This window comes from Hemicordylus capensis, chromosome 3 (assembly GCF_027244095.1).
Source record: "Hemicordylus capensis ecotype Gifberg chromosome 3, rHemCap1.1.pri, whole genome shotgun sequence".
Lineage (NCBI taxonomy): Eukaryota > Metazoa > Chordata > Lepidosauria > Squamata > Cordylidae > Hemicordylus > Hemicordylus capensis.
This window is the reverse complement of record NC_069659.1, coordinates 161,522,741-161,542,800: the sequence shown is the minus strand read 5'-3', so window position 1 is coordinate 161,542,800 and position 20,060 is coordinate 161,522,741. Positions and strand designations below refer to the sequence as shown.

General features: G+C 48.9%; 1 protein-coding gene across 2 annotated transcripts; it reads right to left on the bottom strand.

Annotated features, from left to right (window-relative positions):
* Nucleotides 1-2,233: 2,233 nt before the first annotated feature.
* LOC128351976 (uncharacterized) lies at nt 2,234-8,346 on the bottom strand. 2 transcript variants are annotated; one of them, XM_053312086.1, is made up of 2 exons: nt 7,139-8,346; nt 2,234-3,692 (listed from the first exon to the last, which is right to left on the bottom strand). In XM_053312086.1, exons 1-2 carry the CDS (start codon nt 7,554-7,556, stop codon nt 3,067-3,069), a joined length of 1,044 nt encoding a protein of 347 aa, XP_053168061.1. In that variant the 5' UTR covers nt 7,557-8,346; the 3' UTR covers nt 2,234-3,066. The 2 variants fall into 2 exon arrangements, with proteins under 2 accessions (XP_053168061.1, XP_053168060.1); XM_053312085.1 differs by lacking the exon at nt 2,234-3,692 and adding an exon at nt 3,700-4,745.
* Between the last annotated feature and the right edge of the window lie 11,714 nt (nt 8,347-20,060).

The window sequence follows — 20,060 nt, the reverse complement described above, 5'->3', positions numbered from 1 at the left end:
GTCTGCAAAAGTCATTGCAAAAGGTAGATTAAAATTCCTGAGCATTCTGGAGCTTCCAGAAGGGAAAATCCAAGCTGTACAGGTAGGGATGTTACCTGTCTGGTTTTCTGATACGCGTGCAGCCTTTCCTTCCTTGTTAAAAACCTGCACTATAATATCTGGTATTGTGTGCAGGCTAGTTCATGGCTTGGGAGGACTGGGATGAGGAGCTCAAGCCTAGTGAGAGGGTAGATACGTGGAGACAAACTGCCTGAAAGGAAGGGAAGGAAGAGGAGTCCTGACTAGGTTTGGCACCAGTGTTTTGAAAAAGTGAAATTTGGAGTGGATTTCAGGGTTTCTGTCAAGGTGAAACATCTGAGAGTTGTCAAGGGAAGCCGAAGGACTTTCAATAAGACTGAAATGTCTCACAGAATTCCCTACATCTCTAGTCTTAGACTTTGGAGTCTCTAAGGGCACTTGTATAGCTCCTAGAAACAAAAACCCTGAAAAGATAATTATCATTATTATTATTATTTACTACATTTTTATACCGTCTTTCTGCCTTGACAAAGGCACCCAAAGCAGTTTACAATATTAAAAGAAGCAAATAATGTGTGTGTGTGTGTGTGTGTGTGTGTGTGTGTGTGTGTGTGTGTATCTGCGCCCAGTCCAGCTAGTTTTCTTTAATTTGGGGAAGGGAGGAACTTTGAAAAAGTTTTGGGTTGTGAACTCTTCTGTTGTGTGTGTTCCACACCTTTTCTGGTGTGTCTGTTTGTACTTTATGCTGCAGGAGCACTTAAAGTGTTGGGCATCTTCCTGGTGGTTGACTGCCATTTCCTTTTACAACAATGCACTGCAGAATGAAGCTACATTGTTCTAGGCTTCTTCCCTATGCATTGCACTTTTTTTTAAAAAAAAGTGGAAACATCCAGTCATGATATAGTGTTTCTCCTCAGCTCATTGTTTAGAAATTGATGGCCAGCCTCCACCACTAACTATTGTTGCAGCTGTCAGAGCATAAAGAGTGTGTGTGTGTGTGTGTGTGTGTGTGTGTGTATCTCGCTACCCCTGAAACTTCTTTGAAATTCCCTCTATTATTATCACTATTTATTTCCCCTATCTATGGTGATGATATTATTATCATTGTTTATTAGTGAAATCAGTTTGATTCCCCTTCCCACCAACCTCAGCCTGCTCCAAATAAGGTAATTGCTATGGCAACTTTGTTTGCTTGGCTTATAGAAACCTGAAAACAGCTCTTTTTCATTCTGACCATTCCAACAGAAATATGACAAAATTGAAATTTCATTCTGACATTTCCAATATGATAGGACCTTAAAATGTTGTGCTGCAATTGATTTGACGTTTTCTGATATGGCTAATGTCGGATCCGATAGCATTCCAGCATGACTGTGCAGACCTACTGATCTAAAAGTGACTCCTTACAGTCTGTCATACTGTTGCATAATCAAGAAAGATACTGCTCTGCAGATAGGAAAAGGCTTGATTCTCAGTAACTAACATTACTATGAGCTTAGCAGGCTGCATTATCCCGAGTCAGATCACTGGTCTATCTAACCCAGTGTTATCTACATTGACTGGTAGTGGCTCTCCAGGATTTCATAAGAACAGCCCTGATGTCCATCTCGTCCAGCATCCTGTTTCTTACAGTGGCCCACCTGGTGGCCTCTTGGAAGTCAAAAAGCTGGAGCCCTCTTTCCTTTCATTGCTCCCCTGCAATTAGTATTCCAAGGCATATGCCTCTAAACCTGATGATAGCATATAGTCATCGTCTAGTAGCTGTTGACAGGACAGGAGATCAATAATAAATAAGATCATGACAGTCATATTGCTAGTACTGTAAGTATTATATAATTGCTGCTGCTACTACAACTAATAATAATACCCCCCCCCCGCACTAATGTACACATCCTGATCCAGGGACTAGTGTTTCAATGGCCATTTAATTAATTAGAACAAATAATCAAACTGGGGAAGAAATTTTTCTTTAAGTTAGAATTGTTAAGCACTTAAAAATCCATTAGTGGAGGCATCTTCTTAAATGAATAATTCCTCATTCTCTCACGTGTAGAAGGGGATATCTCTCCTGAGATGGTGCCTGCTATTATGTGCATTGTAAGCAATTGTGATTGTCCAAATCAATTTAATTTAATCAGAAAGCCCAGATTCTTTTCTTTCTATCTTTGGCTGATTTCTGCCATTTTGGGATTCAAGAAGAAACATAGACAAGAAGTAAAAATCAAGAATATTTATTCTCACAAAATTTCTTGACAACCTTGGAAGTCAGCAACAAAATGCCATTCTCAGGATACAGGTAGCACAATCTTGTCATAAACACTAAATTGAGATTTTATCTTTTTTTTTAAAAGGACTAGCTGTTCTAAGTCGGAAATCTTCTTGCATGTCCCCCCTCCACTTGCTTCTCCCATTCCTGACTTTCTGCCCCACCCTTGTATAATTGTCTTAGCAACACCCCCTCAAATTTGTTCCTTTCTTTGTTTTAACATTGATTGGACAAATGAATTCAGCATACCCTTGACATATAAACCAATGGGTCAGTTAACCTTGGACTATAAATTTACATATTTGCATCTTGCAGGTACTTGCACCCAGACCCAAGGAGACACGGACACAGAAGTATTATGGAGGAACTGGTCACTTTATTAGGGGTACAAGGTTTTAAGACACTGCCTGCACAGGCACGGCAGCTGGGGTTGGCATTCAGAGCAGCAACAGTGCGGGCTCGGATGGGGGGGGCACCACGTGGCCACCCCCGCCCTAGAATCTCATGGCACAGACACCTCGGCTCCAGGCGGCCCACCTTCCAGAAGGGGGCGCCCTTCGTTGCCGACCTAAGGTCAGGACCCTGCAATTTACATCACCTGTCCGACGCTGTAAAGCCATACGGAAGGGTGTCGGTTGCAGGGAGGTGGGAGCAAGGCAGCATCCCTGATCTGTAAAGCCTCAAGGGATCTGCCCCTCCACCTTACAGCTAAAGCTTATCTAAGGTGCCGCACCGCATCAGCCGCTCACCTCCGCACTGTGCCCGCCACAGCGGGCGTCAGCCTAGCTTGACGCCCTGCCACCCCACAGGCCTAACAGCACTGTTGCCAACCCCAGCCGCAGATCGTCTAAGAAATACCTCATACCAAGGGGGGACAAGTGCACCCCATCACCCCTGAATAACTGGGGGAGCGAGAACGCGATGTCGTTGTGTGGGATGCACCCACCCCCCTTTGAGGCGATGAAGCGCGCCATGGCCGCGTTCACCCCGCGCCTAGCCCTATCTACCTTGTTCTGCTTCACCGCCCCCCTCCAGACTCGCCGCTGAGTGATGTCAGACCAGATGACCACCAGCCCCGGGCACCAGGAGAGGGCGACCACCAGGTCCTGGGCAATCTGTCTTGAGAGCGAAATGCCAGACTGGTCCACCAGGTCGTTGCCTCCAAAATGCAGCAGCAGGACATCCGGGACAGGATTCCCTTCCAGGAACTCGTGCAGCATCGGCAGGAACTGGGCCCTCCGCATGCCCCGCCGGCCAAGCCACTCCACAGTGGCCCAACGCCCCAAACCAAGCTGGGTTCCAGGGTCGGCGCTCTGCGCCCACTTGCATGCCCAGAAAATGAAGGAATGGCCCAGTATGAGGACTCTTGCGCGCTGCCTGGCCGCCCTCGGCCCAGCCGACTGAGGCCCTGCGCAAGAGGAGAAAGCGTTAGGAGTGGCACAAATAAATGGTTCATGGGTGGGGGTGGGGTGGGGCAGAATTTATGCGCCCATCTACCGCACGTATCGGCGGTAAGCCGCTGACCGCCACCTGCCCAGCCGCCGGATTTCCGGGCCCGAATAACCCATCCGAGCAGCCATGGAAGCCGCCCCAATCCGAAAGGAGTGGGGGGCCAGATCCTGGGTAGGCACCCCCGCCGCCACAAAGGCTCTCCTCATCACCGCCCAAAACTGGAATTGGGTCACGTGGCGCCCATTAGCGTGGATAAAGAGGCACCCCATAGCTGAACCCCTGGCCTCCGTGTAGTCCTCCAGTGCACGGACTGGGCACAAGCCCGGGTCGCCAGCGGCATGCAGCGCGACACTCTGCCCCTTGCCTCTCTGATCTGTTTTTGAAAACCTAAGGTGCAGTACCACCCGGGAAGCACCCACGGTGAGGTCACTGAATTGAAGTACCCTACTCGTGGGGCCACGCCTGCTCCTGGGGAACATCTCTCCAACCCTAAAGGCCCCGAAGAAAGCAACCAAGGCTGCCGCCCTGAACAGGACCTCCTCATAAGGAGACGCACAAACCCCGGCAAGTTGCCGCAGTGCCAGCTGCAGCGCCTCTGGGGTGACCGGCCTACGTCGGTCAGGTTGCACGGGCGTCTCCCTCGCCCAGCCCTCCAGCATGCGCCGGACCCTGAAGTTCCCAGAATGGTCGGGGAGGCCCCTTGCTTTCCCAAAGAAAGCCAGCGCAGCCAAATGGCCGGCCATGGTGCTCACCGCCAGCCCCTGGGCACGGAGGTGCACCAGGTACTGCATCAGCTGTTCCGGCGGCACAGGCCACACATGGACCAATCCTACCTGAGCTCTAAACTGCAGAAAGGCCCTGACCCTTTTGTCGTAGGCAACCCGTGTCCTGGGCGCTATGGAGGCTTGGATGGCCCTAAACGCCTCTACATCCCAAGGTTCCACAACCATTCGGGCACCTGCTCGGGCTCCTTGGCGGCTCCAGGTGCCAGCTTCCGGAAGCGCTGCATCTGGAAGCGAGACAGGGCATCTGCCACCTCGTTCTGCACCCCTGGAACATGCTGGGCGGTGAAGAGCGTGTTATGGCGAAGGCATGTTAGAACCAGGGCCCGCACCAGCCCCATCACCCTCTGTGATTTGGAAGTCTGGCTATTAATAATCTGAACCACGGCCAAATTATCGCACCAGAAACGCACGACCGAGTCCTTGAAGGACTCGGCCCAAATGTGCACCGCCACCACAATGGGGAAGAGTTCGAGGAAGGTGAGATCCCTTGTGATTCCCCGTTCCGACCAGCTGCCCGGCCATCGTTCCGCGCACCAGCGCCCTCTCAGGTACAGGCCGAACCCAAGGCCGCCCGCGGCGTCTGACTGAACCTGGAAGTCGGCCTCGAGCAGCTGGGAAGAACGCCAGAATGACACCCCATTAAAGGACTCCAGGAACCTGAGCCAGAGCCCCATATCCTCCCTCATGGCGGTAGACACCCTAATGAGGAAATGGGGTCGATTACACCCCACCATGGCGTCACACAGGCGCCTTAGAAAGGGGCGGCCTGGAGCCACCCCCTGCAAGCGAAGTTCAGGTGGCCAACCAGCGATTGCAATTTGCGTAGCGTTACCTTCCTAGCCTCTCTGCACTCCCTGAGCAATTCCCTCATGATGCCGAGCTTGTCCCCGGGGAGGCGTGAGAGCTGTCCCACCGTGTCCAGCTCTATCCCCAGAAATGTAAGCTTCGTGGTCGGGCCCTCTGTCTTGTCCTTAGCCAGTGGCACCCCCAGATCCCCGCAGAGTGCCCTGAATGAGCGCAGTAAGTGTAGGCATTGGCCAGAGCCCTCCCTTCCTCCGAAAATAAAGTCATCTAAATAGTGAGCGGAGGAGCGTAGCCCCGCCCTCCGGTGCAGTGCCCATTCCAGCATAGAGCTGAAAGCCTCAAAGGCCGCACAGGAGACTGAGCATCCCATGGGGAGGGCTCTGTCAATGTAAAATCCCCCTTTAAATGCGAAGCCCAAAAGGTCAAAGTCATCAGGGTGCACGGGCAGGAGGCGGAAGGCGGATTCAATGTCGCACTTCGCCATCAGTGCCCGAGGCCCGCAGCCCCTGATCATGGCCACAGCCTCATCAAACGATGTATACCGTACTGAGCAAAGGTCCGCCGGTATCCCATTGTTAACCGAGTCGCCCCTTGGGTAGGACAGGTGGTGGATAAGCCTATACTCTCCCGGCGCCTTCTTAGGGACCACGCCCAAAGGGGATACCCGCAATGTTGGCAGTGGCAGCCTGTCAAAGGGGCCCAGCACCCTCCCCAGAGACACCTCCTTGGCTATCTTTTTCGCTACTATGTGTTCCATCCCCCTAACCGATTTTAGGTTGCGTGCAAAACTATGGACCCGCCTGGATTGGCACGGAATCCTAAACCCCTTCACAAAACCGTCCTCAATATAGCGTGCGCGCTCCCTGTTGGGGTAGTCACGCAGCAGCCTCCGGAGCACCGGGATTTTAATTGGGCTGGGGCCCTTTTCCAGCCGTGGCTGCTGGGCCCTTTGCCCCTCCCGGGCCTTGGTATCCCCCTTTTCCCCTAAGGGCTTTGGCCCGCTGGCAGTAGATACTGGCGTGCCGCCCACCGCAGAAGCCACAGTCATGCCGGTACTTGCACGGGGAGCGGGCACACTTCCCGTTCTTGTTAAATTCCCAGCACACCAGGGGACCTTGAACCCCCTGTGCGCCTGAGGCCGAAGCCGCTGACGCTGCCGGTGTTTTGGAAATGAGGTGCCCGCTGTCGGCGCGCTCGCCAACCAAGGGCCTCGCGGGTGTCATAATCTGAAGCCATAACTCGGGGTGCTGCCTTTCCCAGGATATACCCGCATTGCTGGAGGCGCGCTCGCGGAACGCTTGGTCGTAGCGCTCCCAGGCATTACCAGCAAAGTCCATGAAGGCTCTGTGTATAATATCAAAATACTTAACGAGAGCGGGGCCCCGCTCTGGATATTTCTGCATCAGAACACCCATGTAGATTGTGTACCCCGAAACCCAATTTGCCCAATTATGCTCAATGGGCTTCCGCTTTGTCCTCTCCTTGTCCTTCCCCTGGGACCCCTCCTTCTCCAGTGGCTCCGGCTCCTTGAAGAGCAATTGGAACACGTCAATGCACTCTCCTTTCCAAATCCGTTCCTTAACTGCTGGAAGGAGGTGGTCCCCCAAGGGTACGGGCCCATCCCCAGTATGCCAAGCAGAGCTGAACTGCGCCGTTGGCCCCTGGGTGGGCAAAGCAGCGCTCCCCCCTTGCCAGACCTGATTACAGGTGGCGTGTGGAGATGCCCAGTTAACTGGCCCTGGGAACCACCCGTATGGTCCGTAGGGGGTGCTAAAGGGCAGTCCCCACGGCCAGGCCCCCTGTGGGGACTCACCATTGTCGTCCCTGCCGTCTCCTGGTCCTGAGTCCGCCGGTTGTGTCGTGATCCCCGCTGGTTCCTCGTGGGCAGTTCCCGCCGCCGCCTCCAAAGCTGCTAGACGGTCAGCAAAGCCCTGCATTAGTTTTGCCTTCTTTTCCGCCCTGTTTGACTTTTTTGCATGTGGAGGCACCCCCGAAGGCCCCCCGCCCGCCTCGTCGCCCTCTAGAGTGGTGCGCTGCCTCTCAAGGGCCTGCAGCCGTGCTATAAACGCCCTGATGGCGCCCAGTTCCAAATCGCCCTCATCGTCGGAGGAGGATTCGGCGGGTGCGTTTGGCCTCTTAGGTGGCCGCGTTGGCTTGCCACCCTTCTTGGCTGGAGCCTTCCCACCCTTTTTAACTGGGGCTTTCTTAACTGGGGCTTTCTTAGGGCCCATGTCCCAAAGGATGAAGCTTATGGGCCTGTACCCTGCCCTCAAGTGCGTAAACGAGTGACCTGGCCAGCGCAAGGCCTGACTGAGGCCTCCGCTGGCAAGGAAGGCCTATGAGTCACAGCGCCTGCCCCCCCTAGCCGTGGTAAGGCCCAGCCCCACTGAAAGGCCCCCAAATGGAGCTTAGGCCCGGCAGGGGAGGCCCACGAGCCCACCAGGGAGGCCTAGTCAATGCAGGCTCCCAAAATGGGTGTGTGTGTGGGGTTAGGCCCTACAGGCCCGACAATAAAGACAAAGGCCGCCCTTAGCAGAAGGCCTAAATGGGCCCTGGGTTGAAGGGGTTCACACAGTTCAAGCCAACACCCCCAACGTCCAATCAACCCTCCCCCCAGATGACCGGGTTAGTCAATTGCCCCCCCGCTGAAGGCCTGGCGCGGCCTACTGAGGGCCTGGGGCGGCCTGATGCCCTCACTCGATGCTGGGCAGCTTGGGCCTGCCGGGGCCTAGAAGCCCTTGTGTGGAGAGGCCCGAAGATCAAAGGCCGTTCCGAGGAGGACTTAAAAGCCTCTCCTGTGATCCCCCCAGAGCCCGTTACCACAGGCGGCTGGGCTACAGAGGCCCTGGCCGCCGAGCCGCTCCAATCCGCTGCTCGCTCGAAGGGCCGCTGCACTGCTCCCCGACGTTCCGCTCCCGTGGGCCTCCTGCTCCGGCTTCTGATTCGGGTACCCAGCCAGCCACGTGGAGGCCCCGAAGCCAAGCAGCAGCACGTCCTTCCTTCTGCTCGGTCAGGGAAGGACTGAGCCGGCACAGGCCTGCTGCCGGTTCACTGCTGCTAGCCCCGCCTCCGAGACGGAGCCGGGCCAATGGGAGCTAGCTCCCAGTGCCACGTGCTCCAGGGGGTGGGGCTGAGGGCAAACAAGCCGCGCAGCCTAGAGCGGCTGCGATCGGCTGGCTTTGGTCAAATCTACTTTTTTTTTTCTTTTTCATTTTTTCAAAAATAAAAGGTTCTGTCACAAGAAAAACAGACAGGGACTTTTGTGGTCATACCCTACAAAACTGCCACTATACCATCATATCCTTTCTGTCCTCAATTTTTCCTTTTGATGCAGAACTCTCCCCATGTTGGAAAGCCACATAGGTGTATCTCTGAAAAGTGCATCTCTGATGGTTGCATTTCTGACAGTTGGAAACTGTCTGAAAGGCACATCTCTGACTTTGTAGGCCTGAACGCTTGAATTTTTCTGAAACTTTGGTCAAGTGGTATGGTCAATTTGGCCATAGAAAATGCCATTCCTGAGGTCTTACAGCATCATCTAAACTCTTGACTAAGATTTCTTTAATCAAGTGACAGTCCTCAGAGAAACCTGTTTGCTCAGACAGGAACAGCATCTATATGTGTGCATGGAGTTGGTTATGCATCACATCAGTTTTCTAAGTAAATTGGGTGGATGTTTGCTGTCAGATGACTAAAAGAAGTAAAAAGCAAACCTTGTGTATTCTTTATGTGAGAATCCCAATTCTTGCTGAGAGCAGCATGTTACTTTGCACTCTATGCATGGCCTTCACTTGTGCCCCTCTAGTCAAAACAATTAGATCATCTGCACCTGACTTGTTTCAAATTGGGAGGAGGGAAATGAGTGAAAAATCTTTTAATGAAGGCCTGAAGCAGTGTGTTGGAGCAGAGAAGGGAAACATCTGGAGTGGACACTGAAGCAGTTTTAAAGATATCTGGCATGGAGAAGTTAACCTTGCAAGCCTTTTTTTGAGTGACAGGGAGAGAGAAACAATATATTTTTATTCCGACGCTTGCTTTTTGGAACTTTTGATTTTTGCTATTGTTACTGCTACTGCTTTTGAAACTGGAAACCTCTAGTGATGCTATGGACCTCGACACCATGTCAGTGCTTGAGTTTCGCAACTTTTCTTTAAGTAATGTGCCTTGGCCTAATGCCAATGTTTATTTTGTTTGTTCATTGACAAATAAATAAGCATTAGAGGAGAAACAAATCCCATCTTCTTTTTTAGTTGTCTGAACTATCCTTAGATTAGCCTAGCCTAATACTACAGGCGTTTGTTTTGCATGGGGAAGAAAAGCCTAAACTGAGATAAAGTTTATGTGCTTGGCTGGCACATATATCTCCTAATCAAAAGCATTGTGTCCATGACAAGTTCATATGATACAACTTTTTTGTGTGTGTGTGCGGGGGAGGAATCACAGCTGAACAAAGAAATGTGTATATGGATCCTCCTCGTTGTTGTCAATGGGGAGAACTTTGCAGGTGAAGTGCTGCACATACATATAGGAGTTTGTGCACCAGAAAGATGCATCAGCATAAGAGAAGTTTCTAAAATAAAACTGATAGAATAACATTTCGCTGACAGTTGTTCATAATAACTGGAGTCATTGATCCCAATATCCATGACTTAAAGTAGAGAGTGTTTGTTGATAGCTGTATGTGCACAAGGTCTGCCATACACTTTTATGCAGGAAGACTTAGCTGTTTGAGCAAGGACATAAAGAAGTTCAGTTGCTCTTTCACCTCAACATGGAATGCAGACTCTCTGCCAACTCTAGAGACTTTAGCTAGAGCGTTGGGATTCAGGGATAAGGTATGCCCACAATACTTATGGCTGCAGATTGGTAAAGCATCAAAGCTGATCTCCCAGCTTTCCCAGGATTTTTCTCAGGAAAATTGTGGTGGTGAAACATTTCTAGTTTGTGAAAACTAAGGCACAATTCTAATAGGCAACAAATCCTTTTTCTAGCTTGTAAGTCAGATGCAATTTGCATGCATTTGTGTGTATGTACAGAGAGAGAGAGAGAGAGAGAGAGAGAGAGAGAGAGAGATGGAAATATAAAACAAAATAATTATCTACTCATACATTCCTTAATAAGATTTTCTAATTTAGGAGAATTTTGCTTAAGAAAATTCAGAATAAGTGTTTAGCATGTCACTGAGCTACATATTATAACAAGTTTATTTATCACAATTTCCGTATTGCCTAACAAAACATGATCTAGGTGATTTTCAGCTTCTGTTGAAAACAGGAAATGTACATTTTATTCCCCCTTCCTTTTATAGCATTTAAGACAACTTATTTTGTGCCTGATGATAAGGCATTGTACACTACCACCCTGCTCAAGGGCAATCAGAGAAAGCACAGTACAAGAGACCCTTGTATTGTGGGGGTAATGTTCCAGGAAAGTTCTGAGAATGTTAAATCTGTGATATTCAAATACTAAACCTAACCCGGAAAAAATGGGGTCAGTTTCTGCACAGGCTGCTCCTGCGGGTTGAAATTTTAAATACTCAGACTCTCACCACTTCTTAGCTGGTGTGCAAAGTTGTGCATTTCTCAGCCTGTGCATGGGCCAACAGTGGGAGAAACTACAGTAGCACTGCTTGCACCACTGTCCTCTAGTGTTGGGGCTGCATTATGAGTCCACAGCAGCCCTGACCTTGTGGACAGCGACTCTGGACTGCTGTGCATCATGTCAGCCATTATATATACATGGCTCTCTTAGAATGCTTTATATATTCTGCTTAGTTGTCAAGACTTTCCTGAGATTATAAAGCCTAATAACATAGAATTTAACACAATAACACCAATTTAAAAATTTTAACACAATAACACCAATTATACATTATAAAAAGTCAGATTGTACACTTTAGTTTTTGAAACCTCTGATTAATTTTGTTTTTAATTGAAATACAAGTGGTCACATAGATTCAAGAACTGAAAGCTGAATTATGATCACTCTGCTGAAGACTGCTATTTCCATTCCTGTTACTATGGAAACTGATTTTGAATTTCCCCAAAATGTGATAAAGAGCATAAAGGCCACTAGTGTTTCAGCCGAGATAGTATCAAGAATATCATTATCCTGCTACCTACGTTGTCTCAATGCAAACTTCCCATTTTTAACTCCATGTAATTTTTGATAACTGTCCTCATGTACAGGATCACATGGGGAAAGAACAGTGTGAATCAGGATGTGTGGGAATAAAGCCAACAATGGCTAGCAACAATTCCCATAATTATGGTGAGTGGGAAAAAGGCTGCCATAACTGCAAAAAATAAAAATTAAAATGCTGCGAGCTACTGTTTTCTGTTATTATTTATTTTTGTTTTAAAAAAATATATTATACAACCTTTCAGGTGGTGGGCCTCACAAGGCAGCATATAAATATAGTTAAAAGTAGGTTAAAACAAAGTAAAACATAGCACTGAGAGAAATAAAAAAGACAAATAAAGGTAATAAAAACCAAGTTATCAGCAGCACCCACAACATAAAAGATCACTTAAAAGCTTAATTTTACATTGCAATTCTTACAGTGGTGATCCTAGGTATTGGAGCCTGAACCTAAAGGCCTTTGGAACTCCCCCCACCCCAGCAAGTTAAGCATCCTCCTCCTCCTCCTCCTCCTCCTCCTCCTCCTCCTCCTCCACACACACACACACACACACGCACGCACGCACACAGTGACAAACAGTATTTTTAACACATGGTTCTTGAGGGCACAAACAGCTACTGAACTCACAGGAATGTAAGAATATAAAACAGGTATATGTATGCAAATATGCATTAGCGGAAACATTTCAACATGCAACTTAGCATATTTCTTTCCCCACTCCCCGCTCTGTCCCTAAAGCACCCAGCTCAGTTCACAATCATACTCATCCTCCTGGCACAACGCTGGCTGGTGGTGTGGTGTGGTGACCATACCACCCAGAACAGACTAAAAAGGATTTAGGGGCCCCCAGGGGTGTGGAGGCCTGGGACTTGGGCCCCAAAGGCCAGGGGTAAGAGCGCCTCAGAATTGTTATGATTACATATACAATGTCATCACTGTCCATGGCACTTTTTAGAATTTCATACACGAGAAGGCTAGGGAATAATGAGGAAAGCAATGGAGGGAGTGCAGTTGTACTTAATTAAACCTTAGTTACAATTAAGAATGGGTACTAAGAAGTTAAGCCAAAAGCCTTGTAGGAAATGTGGATTTTTAAGGGATTTGAAGGGAGAAGAGGGGGATGGCTCCCCACATTGCACCCAGACCTCAAAGAAGACACAGCAAACTTGTATGGAATTTAACTAGGGCCACACTTCATTAACTTAATATAAACATGAAACAGTATTACCTACAGAGTGTGGGCCTCCTCCCCAGTGGGACATATCCCCCTAATGAGGACTGCACCCACAGCTGGGTGAATTGGCCAGGCATGGAGGTTAACCAGAATCCATTCCTCGCTTACTCCCAACCACATAGTATCTCCATGTTGAGGAAAGGTTACCCTTCTCATCTCCCCTCAAGCCTTAGAGCTGTGGGTGTATGAGTTGAATAACATCTCAAAAGGTCCAATTCCCAATCATCCGGGCCGCAAGACCCTGAAGGGTTGCTCCATGGATATCACCTCTTACCCAAAGGGTGCCTTCGGCCAAACACTGATAGGTAAACCCGCCTGAGCCCACACTCATCTGCCAGAAAGGGGAGAAAACCTCAGCCAACTAAAATCTCCATGTATGCCCTGTTTTACATCAGTGAGAAACAAATCATCCTGAGTCAGAAAGATGTGCCATCTGCCTGATAAAGAAAAGCACAGTGATGTGTAATCATGGAGTCAGTAATAGTCCTGCTCCACAGTAGTGCCCAATGGGTGGAAACTACCAACCAAATTTCAGAGGAATTGGGCAAAGGGCTGATTTTTGGTGAATTTTTGAAGTTTAAGATTTTCCCTATAGGGAATATTGGAGGTTTCAGCAGAAGTATAGCTTCACGTTAGGGGGAAAGGGGGTGGCCCAGAGCAGAGTAGGGTGGGTGGTAGTGTCCAGTGGGGGCAAGGAAGCTGCCAGAATTATTTCAAAGGATTTGGGCAGAGGGCTGATATTTAAAGATTTAATGGAGTTTACGCTTCTTTAAGGTTCTTTCCCATAGGGGTGGTTTCAGCAGCCCCATAACTGCACTTGGGGGGCAATGGGGTGGCCCAAAGCGAGTGGTGGTGTAGTGCACATAGGGTGCCAACCACCCCCATGGGTTGCTAACCCATGGTGTACTGGGTTCTGTTGTTCTGAGATGTTTTGAGTGTAGATTCTCTGGTAGCATATGAGAGTGGATTCATGGTTTTTCATTAAAAATCTCATTTGCTACCAGAGAATCTACACTCAGAACACCTCAGAAACAACCAAACACATCACCCCATGGATTAGCAATCCATAGGGGTGGTTGGCACCCTATGTGCACTACACCACCACTCACTCTAGGCCACCCAAGTGTCCCCCAGGTGGAGTTATGGGGCTGCTGAAACCTCCATTGTTCCCTATGGGGAAAAATCTTAAAGACGTGTAAACCTCAAGACCCTAAGGAATCAGCACTTTGCCCTATTCCTTTGGAATCTGAGTGTACCACCCCTTGGGTCACTGCCACCCAACCCACTGTTTTTCCCCTGAAGTCCCACATAAACAAGTTGAAAGAGTTAAGAGAATGATGAACAACACTTAATTTTTTTGGTGCAGTTATATGAGCATTTTGCAGCAGGTGGGAGCCTGTCCCTATGGCACTAGAACAGAAGCACAACCCATTTGTGGATTCAAGCAATCTTTCAATAAAAATGCTCCCTCCCCTTGGAACAGTGATCACAGATCACTTGAGATAGCAAGATAGACCAATGACCTGCCTTGGTACTATGGAACAGCTTCAAATGATCATTTAACTGAAGTGGAGTGAGCTGTAGCCCAAACAAATCAGCCTACTGTTCAGAATTGTTGAGATTTATCATCACTGCATTTAAGAAAGTGCAAAACCATGGATCGTGGTTACAAGAAAGAGAGAAGCAGCTAAGATTCCTGGGGATGTCAACAGGGGTATCCTCCCCCCTCCTTTTGTTTCCTGTTGTCCCATGTGGATGACCTGTCACTGCAGTGGCAAAAGATGTGAACCACTAGCTTAGACATCATGTCCCACCTAATTACATTGTGGCCTAAATTACATTAGACTGCTCAATTTGGGCAACAAAACTTAGACACCACTATAACTCATAAAAATCAGAAGAAAAACAAAATAGCTTTTCAAAAGACCCCTGAACAAGTCAAGAGATTCTTTCTAAATCTTTGGAAAGAAAAACCTGTCTAATTTCAGAACTTTCCTAACCAGCTTCTGGAAAAGCTTCTCCACGCAACTTATACCATAGCTTTTAGCGAGAGCTTTGGAATTGCATTGAGCAACCAAATATATTGGGGTATTTCTGTCTCAAAATGCTGTCTCCCAAATCCCTTTGCAATGTCAGTTTGCATTTCAATCAAGCTGAAGGTGTTTGCTGATGAGGTAGGGTTTTTGGCAGTCAAATTGACTTTTAGGGGGATCCCTCCCACAGAACCCCTGTTTAAACTTCTTCTAAACTAAACAACACACAACTTTGTAAATCCAATTAACCCAAGAATCCAGAATTCCAGAGGGAGGGTGTATGTATGTGTCTGTGTGTGTAAATGGATGTTCACTTACTCATTTTAGGGCGAGCACTGGCAGGCAGCAATTCTCTCAAGAGGGTGAAAAAAGTGCTTCTCAGGAACAAAAAAAGCAATGCAGCAGATATATTCTGAGGTGTTCTGAGTGTGGATTCTATGATAGCAAATGAGATTTTCAATGAGACACCATGAATCCACTCTAATTTGCTATCATAGATTCTACACTCAGAACACCTCAGAAACAACAGAACCCTGTACCCCATGGGTTAGAAACCCATGGGGGTGGTTGGCACCCTATGTGCACTACACCACCACTCACTCTGGGCCACCTCAGCACCCCCCAAGTGCACTTATGGGGCTGCTGAAAGCTCCATTATACCTTATGAGGAAAAACCTTAAAGACGCGTAAACTTCAACAATTCACCAAAAATCAGCCCTCTGCCCAAATCCTTTGAAATAATTCAGGTAGCTTCCTTGCCCCTACCCAGCACTATCACCAACCCCACACTGCTCTAGGCCACCCCTTTCCCCCTGACGTGAAGTGATACACCCTCCATTATACCTAGTGGGGGAAAACCTTAAAGATGCGTAAACTTCAACAATTCACCAAAAACCAGCCCTCTGCCCAATCGCTCTGAAATTGGGGTGGTAGCCTCCACCCATTAGGCACTACCACCCCACCCCACTCTTTTGGCCCAGATCCTACGTTATGCCCCCAATCTGCCCCAAATACACTAAAACTTCAAAAATTCACCAAAAAGCAGCCCTTTGGCCAATCCCTCTGCAATTTGGGTGGTAGCTTCCACCCATTAAGCACTACCACCGCACCCCACTGCTTTGGCCCCAGGACCCATTTTTTAAATCCGAATCAATTCGGATTCAGATTTGGATTAATTCGGATCCAAATCGAATCAGGGGTGATTCGGAAGGGCCAGATTCGGATCCAAAACGAATCGGGGGTGTTTCGATTTGGATCCGAATCGAAACACCAAAAATCAGAATTGCACACCCCTGGTATATATACACACTGTACAAATAAATTATTTACAAATATATACACACATCCATCTATACAGCTGGAGTATTTACACACCAACTATCTACACAAACCAAAGCTTCCAAAACACTATTGACATAAAAGCTCTAGTCAACACCACACACACACACAACAAAAACCTCCATGCACATGCACACACGCACATTTACAGCAGATTTTAACATATTTACTTTTACACATTTGCAGTTTGACATTTTCACAAATCCACATTTTTACAAATCCACATTTTTACAGTCCCCACTGCCTCCCCCATCACCTATGCACATTCAATAATTTACATATTTTCAAATCTACATATTTACAAATCTACACATTTACAACTATACACAGTGCTGCACTGGCACAATCACCTAGTGTGTGCGCGCATGGACCCCCGAGTGCTGCTCGGGAGGGATGTTCATACCAGGGGGATGTTCAGCATCATGGGTTACGCCAATGCGTGGGTTTGTCCAGTTGTCATGTCAAAGCACTAAGGACGTGGGGGGGAGGGTTGGGATGATTGGAAGCTATTGCCAGGTGACCGGCACCATGGGTCAACCATGGGCCAATCATTTGCCCAGCTCAACTTGCAGCTTGGGGTTGCCCAGCATGGAGAAGTTAACCTTAAGGAAAACCAACTGCTCGACCAACCCAAGGTCCAACTGGGACCGAGCAAGTGTTATGATTAGAGATGCACAAACAGTTCAGTTCAACCATTTGGGGTCAAACCGAACCATCCTGTTCGGTGTGACCCCAGACCGAACACCCCCTGACTGTTCAGGGGGTTTGTGGACATTTTTTAAAAAAAATACTGGGTCACACAGAGCCTGGGCCTGGGTCACGCAGAGGCCAATTGCACAGGTGCAGCAGCCTCTAAAACGGCTGCTGTGCCGGAGGGGGAAGGCCCCAAAGGGCCAAAGAGTCGGCCGAATGGCCGGTATGAGCATGAAGGGAGGCCAGTGGGGGGAGGGGGACCTCCTGGACCTTCCCACCACCACCTCCAACAACTCCCCAAAAGGGGGTAAGTAAAAAAATTATTATTTTTTAAATGTTCACAAGCCCCCCCACCCAGACTGAACCTGGGGGGCAGGTTGAGGGGATGCCAGACTGAACTGGCCCAATCTGGTTTGGGTCCGATCCAGACTCGAATCAAACCAGACCAGCCAGTTCCGTGCACACTCCTAGTTATGATGTCGCCAGCACATGAAAACATCTACTCTGAGTACCAGTTGCAGGGGAGTAACAGCAGGAGAGAGGGCATGCCCTCATCTCTTGTCTGTGTGCTTCCCTGAGGCATCTGGTGGGCCACTGTGCGAAACAGGATGCTGGACTAGATGGGCCTTGGGCCTGAACCAGCAGGGCTGTTCTTATGTTCTTATGTTCTTGTGTTCTTATGTTCTTGTGTTCTTATGCTTGCTCTGGACGCTGGTTGACAGGCAGGACAAGAGTTGCACAGTAATCACCACACGCCCAGGCAAACTTGCCGGTGGGTTGCTCAGAACTGTGCATGGTCAATCTCTGGATCTTCCTCCACAGGCTCCTCCAGCTACTGGACAACACATTGTGCAGCACTGGTGGACCTGGTAGGCTGAGTCTCCTGCAAACTGGGCAAGGTGCCAAGGCACACCCGCTTAAACCACTGGGCTGATTTAGCAGGAGGAACTGCCTGCTGCATTGGTGCCACTTGGTATGCCATGCCCCTAGACTGGGAAGGGGAAGGGATGGGAGAGGAAGGTTCTCCTGTACTGCTGCTGGGTTTGGGTTGTGCACGCTTGGGGGATGCCATCACCACCCTCCTGTTCTCTGGTCCTACAATATCTCTATTGACCAGGAGGTCCCATCACTAGAGATGTGCGAACAGGTTCAACGTCGAATGCATTCAATGTTGAACCAGTTCAGTTAGACTGTTTGGGGTTGAACTGAACCACCCCCTTCTCGGTCCAACCCAGGATTGAACCACCCCTGAGGGTTCGTGATTTTTAAAAATTATTATTATTTAATTACACTTATCCCTCCCGGGGAGTTGTTCAAGGTGGCGTGAGGAGGTATGCGGACATTACCCCTCCCTCCGCTGACCGTTTGCCTTATCTTATCTTCATCTGCTTATCAGCCTTTCCTCCTTGGTGTGGTGGCCATTTTGGAAGATGCCACCCCTGCTCAATTTGCCTCTAAATGTCCTGGGTCATCCCATCCCATCCCATAAACCTACCCACCCACAAAACACAACAACACAATACAATGGGGGGCAACTAAGGGGAACCTGAAAAAAAAAAGAGAGAGAGAGATAACTTGTAAAATAAAGGCACAGAAAATACCTTCCCCAAACCCAAACAAGGAGGCCGTATTTAATAAAAACTAAGGACAAAGGAGGCACCAAATACAATCACCCTTCCTTTCCATCCTGAAGAGACTTCTGCCCCACACACTGGTCAGGGGGGGAAACCCACCCTCATTAGTGGCATACTGGCAGCACAATCAGCCAGGGTGGGGGAGAGGGCAGAAAATAAAATAAATTAAAATGCTGGTGGAAGAACAGTCAGCAAAAGGGGAGGGTGGGAGGAAAGGGGTGGGGGGATCTAAAAAATTGGGCCAGAGGGGACTTGTGCCTCCTGGCATTGACTAGCTGAGCTAAAGCAGGAGGAGACACTCAACTCAGACTCCAGGGGAGGAAATAAAAAAGGGACAGCACAGCAGCCAGCGATACACTGTCAGGATAAATAATTTTGAAAAGGTGGGGAGAGGAAGCAAGCAAACAAACAAACAAAAACCCAGCAGAACCCAGAGGCAGAGGCAGCACCATAAACCACAGCCAGAAAAGCAGCAGCAAGCAGCATGCTCTCTCTCTCTCTCTCTCTCTCTCTCTCTCTCCCCTCAGCCAGGAGTGATTTTGTAAGCCCAGGGGCTACCAGTTTTAAGTAGAAGTTGAATCTCCCTCTTTTGGAAGCCCTCCTCCTTACCCTCCCCCAGGACAAATAGGATGTCAGTTCTCCAGGACTGGCAGAACTGCAAAGCCTACCAGAGAGCCTGACACATCTGACCAACCAGGGAAGTGTGAGCTTGGCAATCACAGCAAGTGACAGGACAGTCACAAAATGGCCACCAGCACTTAAAATGATGGCTTCAGGCCTCTTCAAACTGGTTCAATAGAACCAGGCTCTGTTTGGTTCGGACTTGGACTGGCATTGCCATAGGAATGCCCTGTTTGGTCCAAGTTCTAACCTTTGAACCAAACCAGTTCTAATTCAATCAGTGAATGAAAGCATGGGCTGATTTGCTGACAATTGTCTCCTTGTTCCCGATTGACTGTTTTGGCTCTTGCCGCTCCTGACTGACCACACATTGGCCAGGAGAAGGGTCGAAGAATGGGCAAGGGTGGGAGGGAGTTCGAGGTATTTTTTCATTCAATCGGATTTAAAGAGTTAGCAGCTTCCTAGGAGGAGAGAGAGAGAGCTTAGTTTTGCCTTGCTTGCCACCATGCCATGCCATGCCATGCCATGCCATTGCCTGCCTTCTGCCTTGCCAGCCTGAGCCCAGCCTGTCCACCCAGCCTGCCTGCCCCTGAGGGCTAGTGTGGCTACTGCATGCCAGCCTGGGAATGGATTATCTCTGCTGTATTGCTTATTTTTTATTTTTTTATTCCAAAGAAGAATTCCTTTCTCACCCCTTTGAGACTGAGAATCACTTCCTGTCTGTGTCAGCAGCCAGCAGTCCCAGCCCCTGTGGCCACTGGCCACCTGGCCAGCCGCCCCCTTCCCCCCAGATTTTCCAGACTTTTGCCCCAGCCCCCGCCCCCAATCTGAAGACTGAAGAAGAAGGAGAAGTCAAGAAGAAGAATGAAGAAGAAAGAGTAGACTCAGACCCCAGACCCCAGAAGTGGACGACTGGACACACAACATGGGTCAAGCCCTAGACTGAGTGAGTGTACTCCATTCTCTCTCTCTCTCACACACACACACACCCCTTTGGAATTCTGTATTCTTGGGATGTTTTCCTGTTTGGAGGGAAGTTG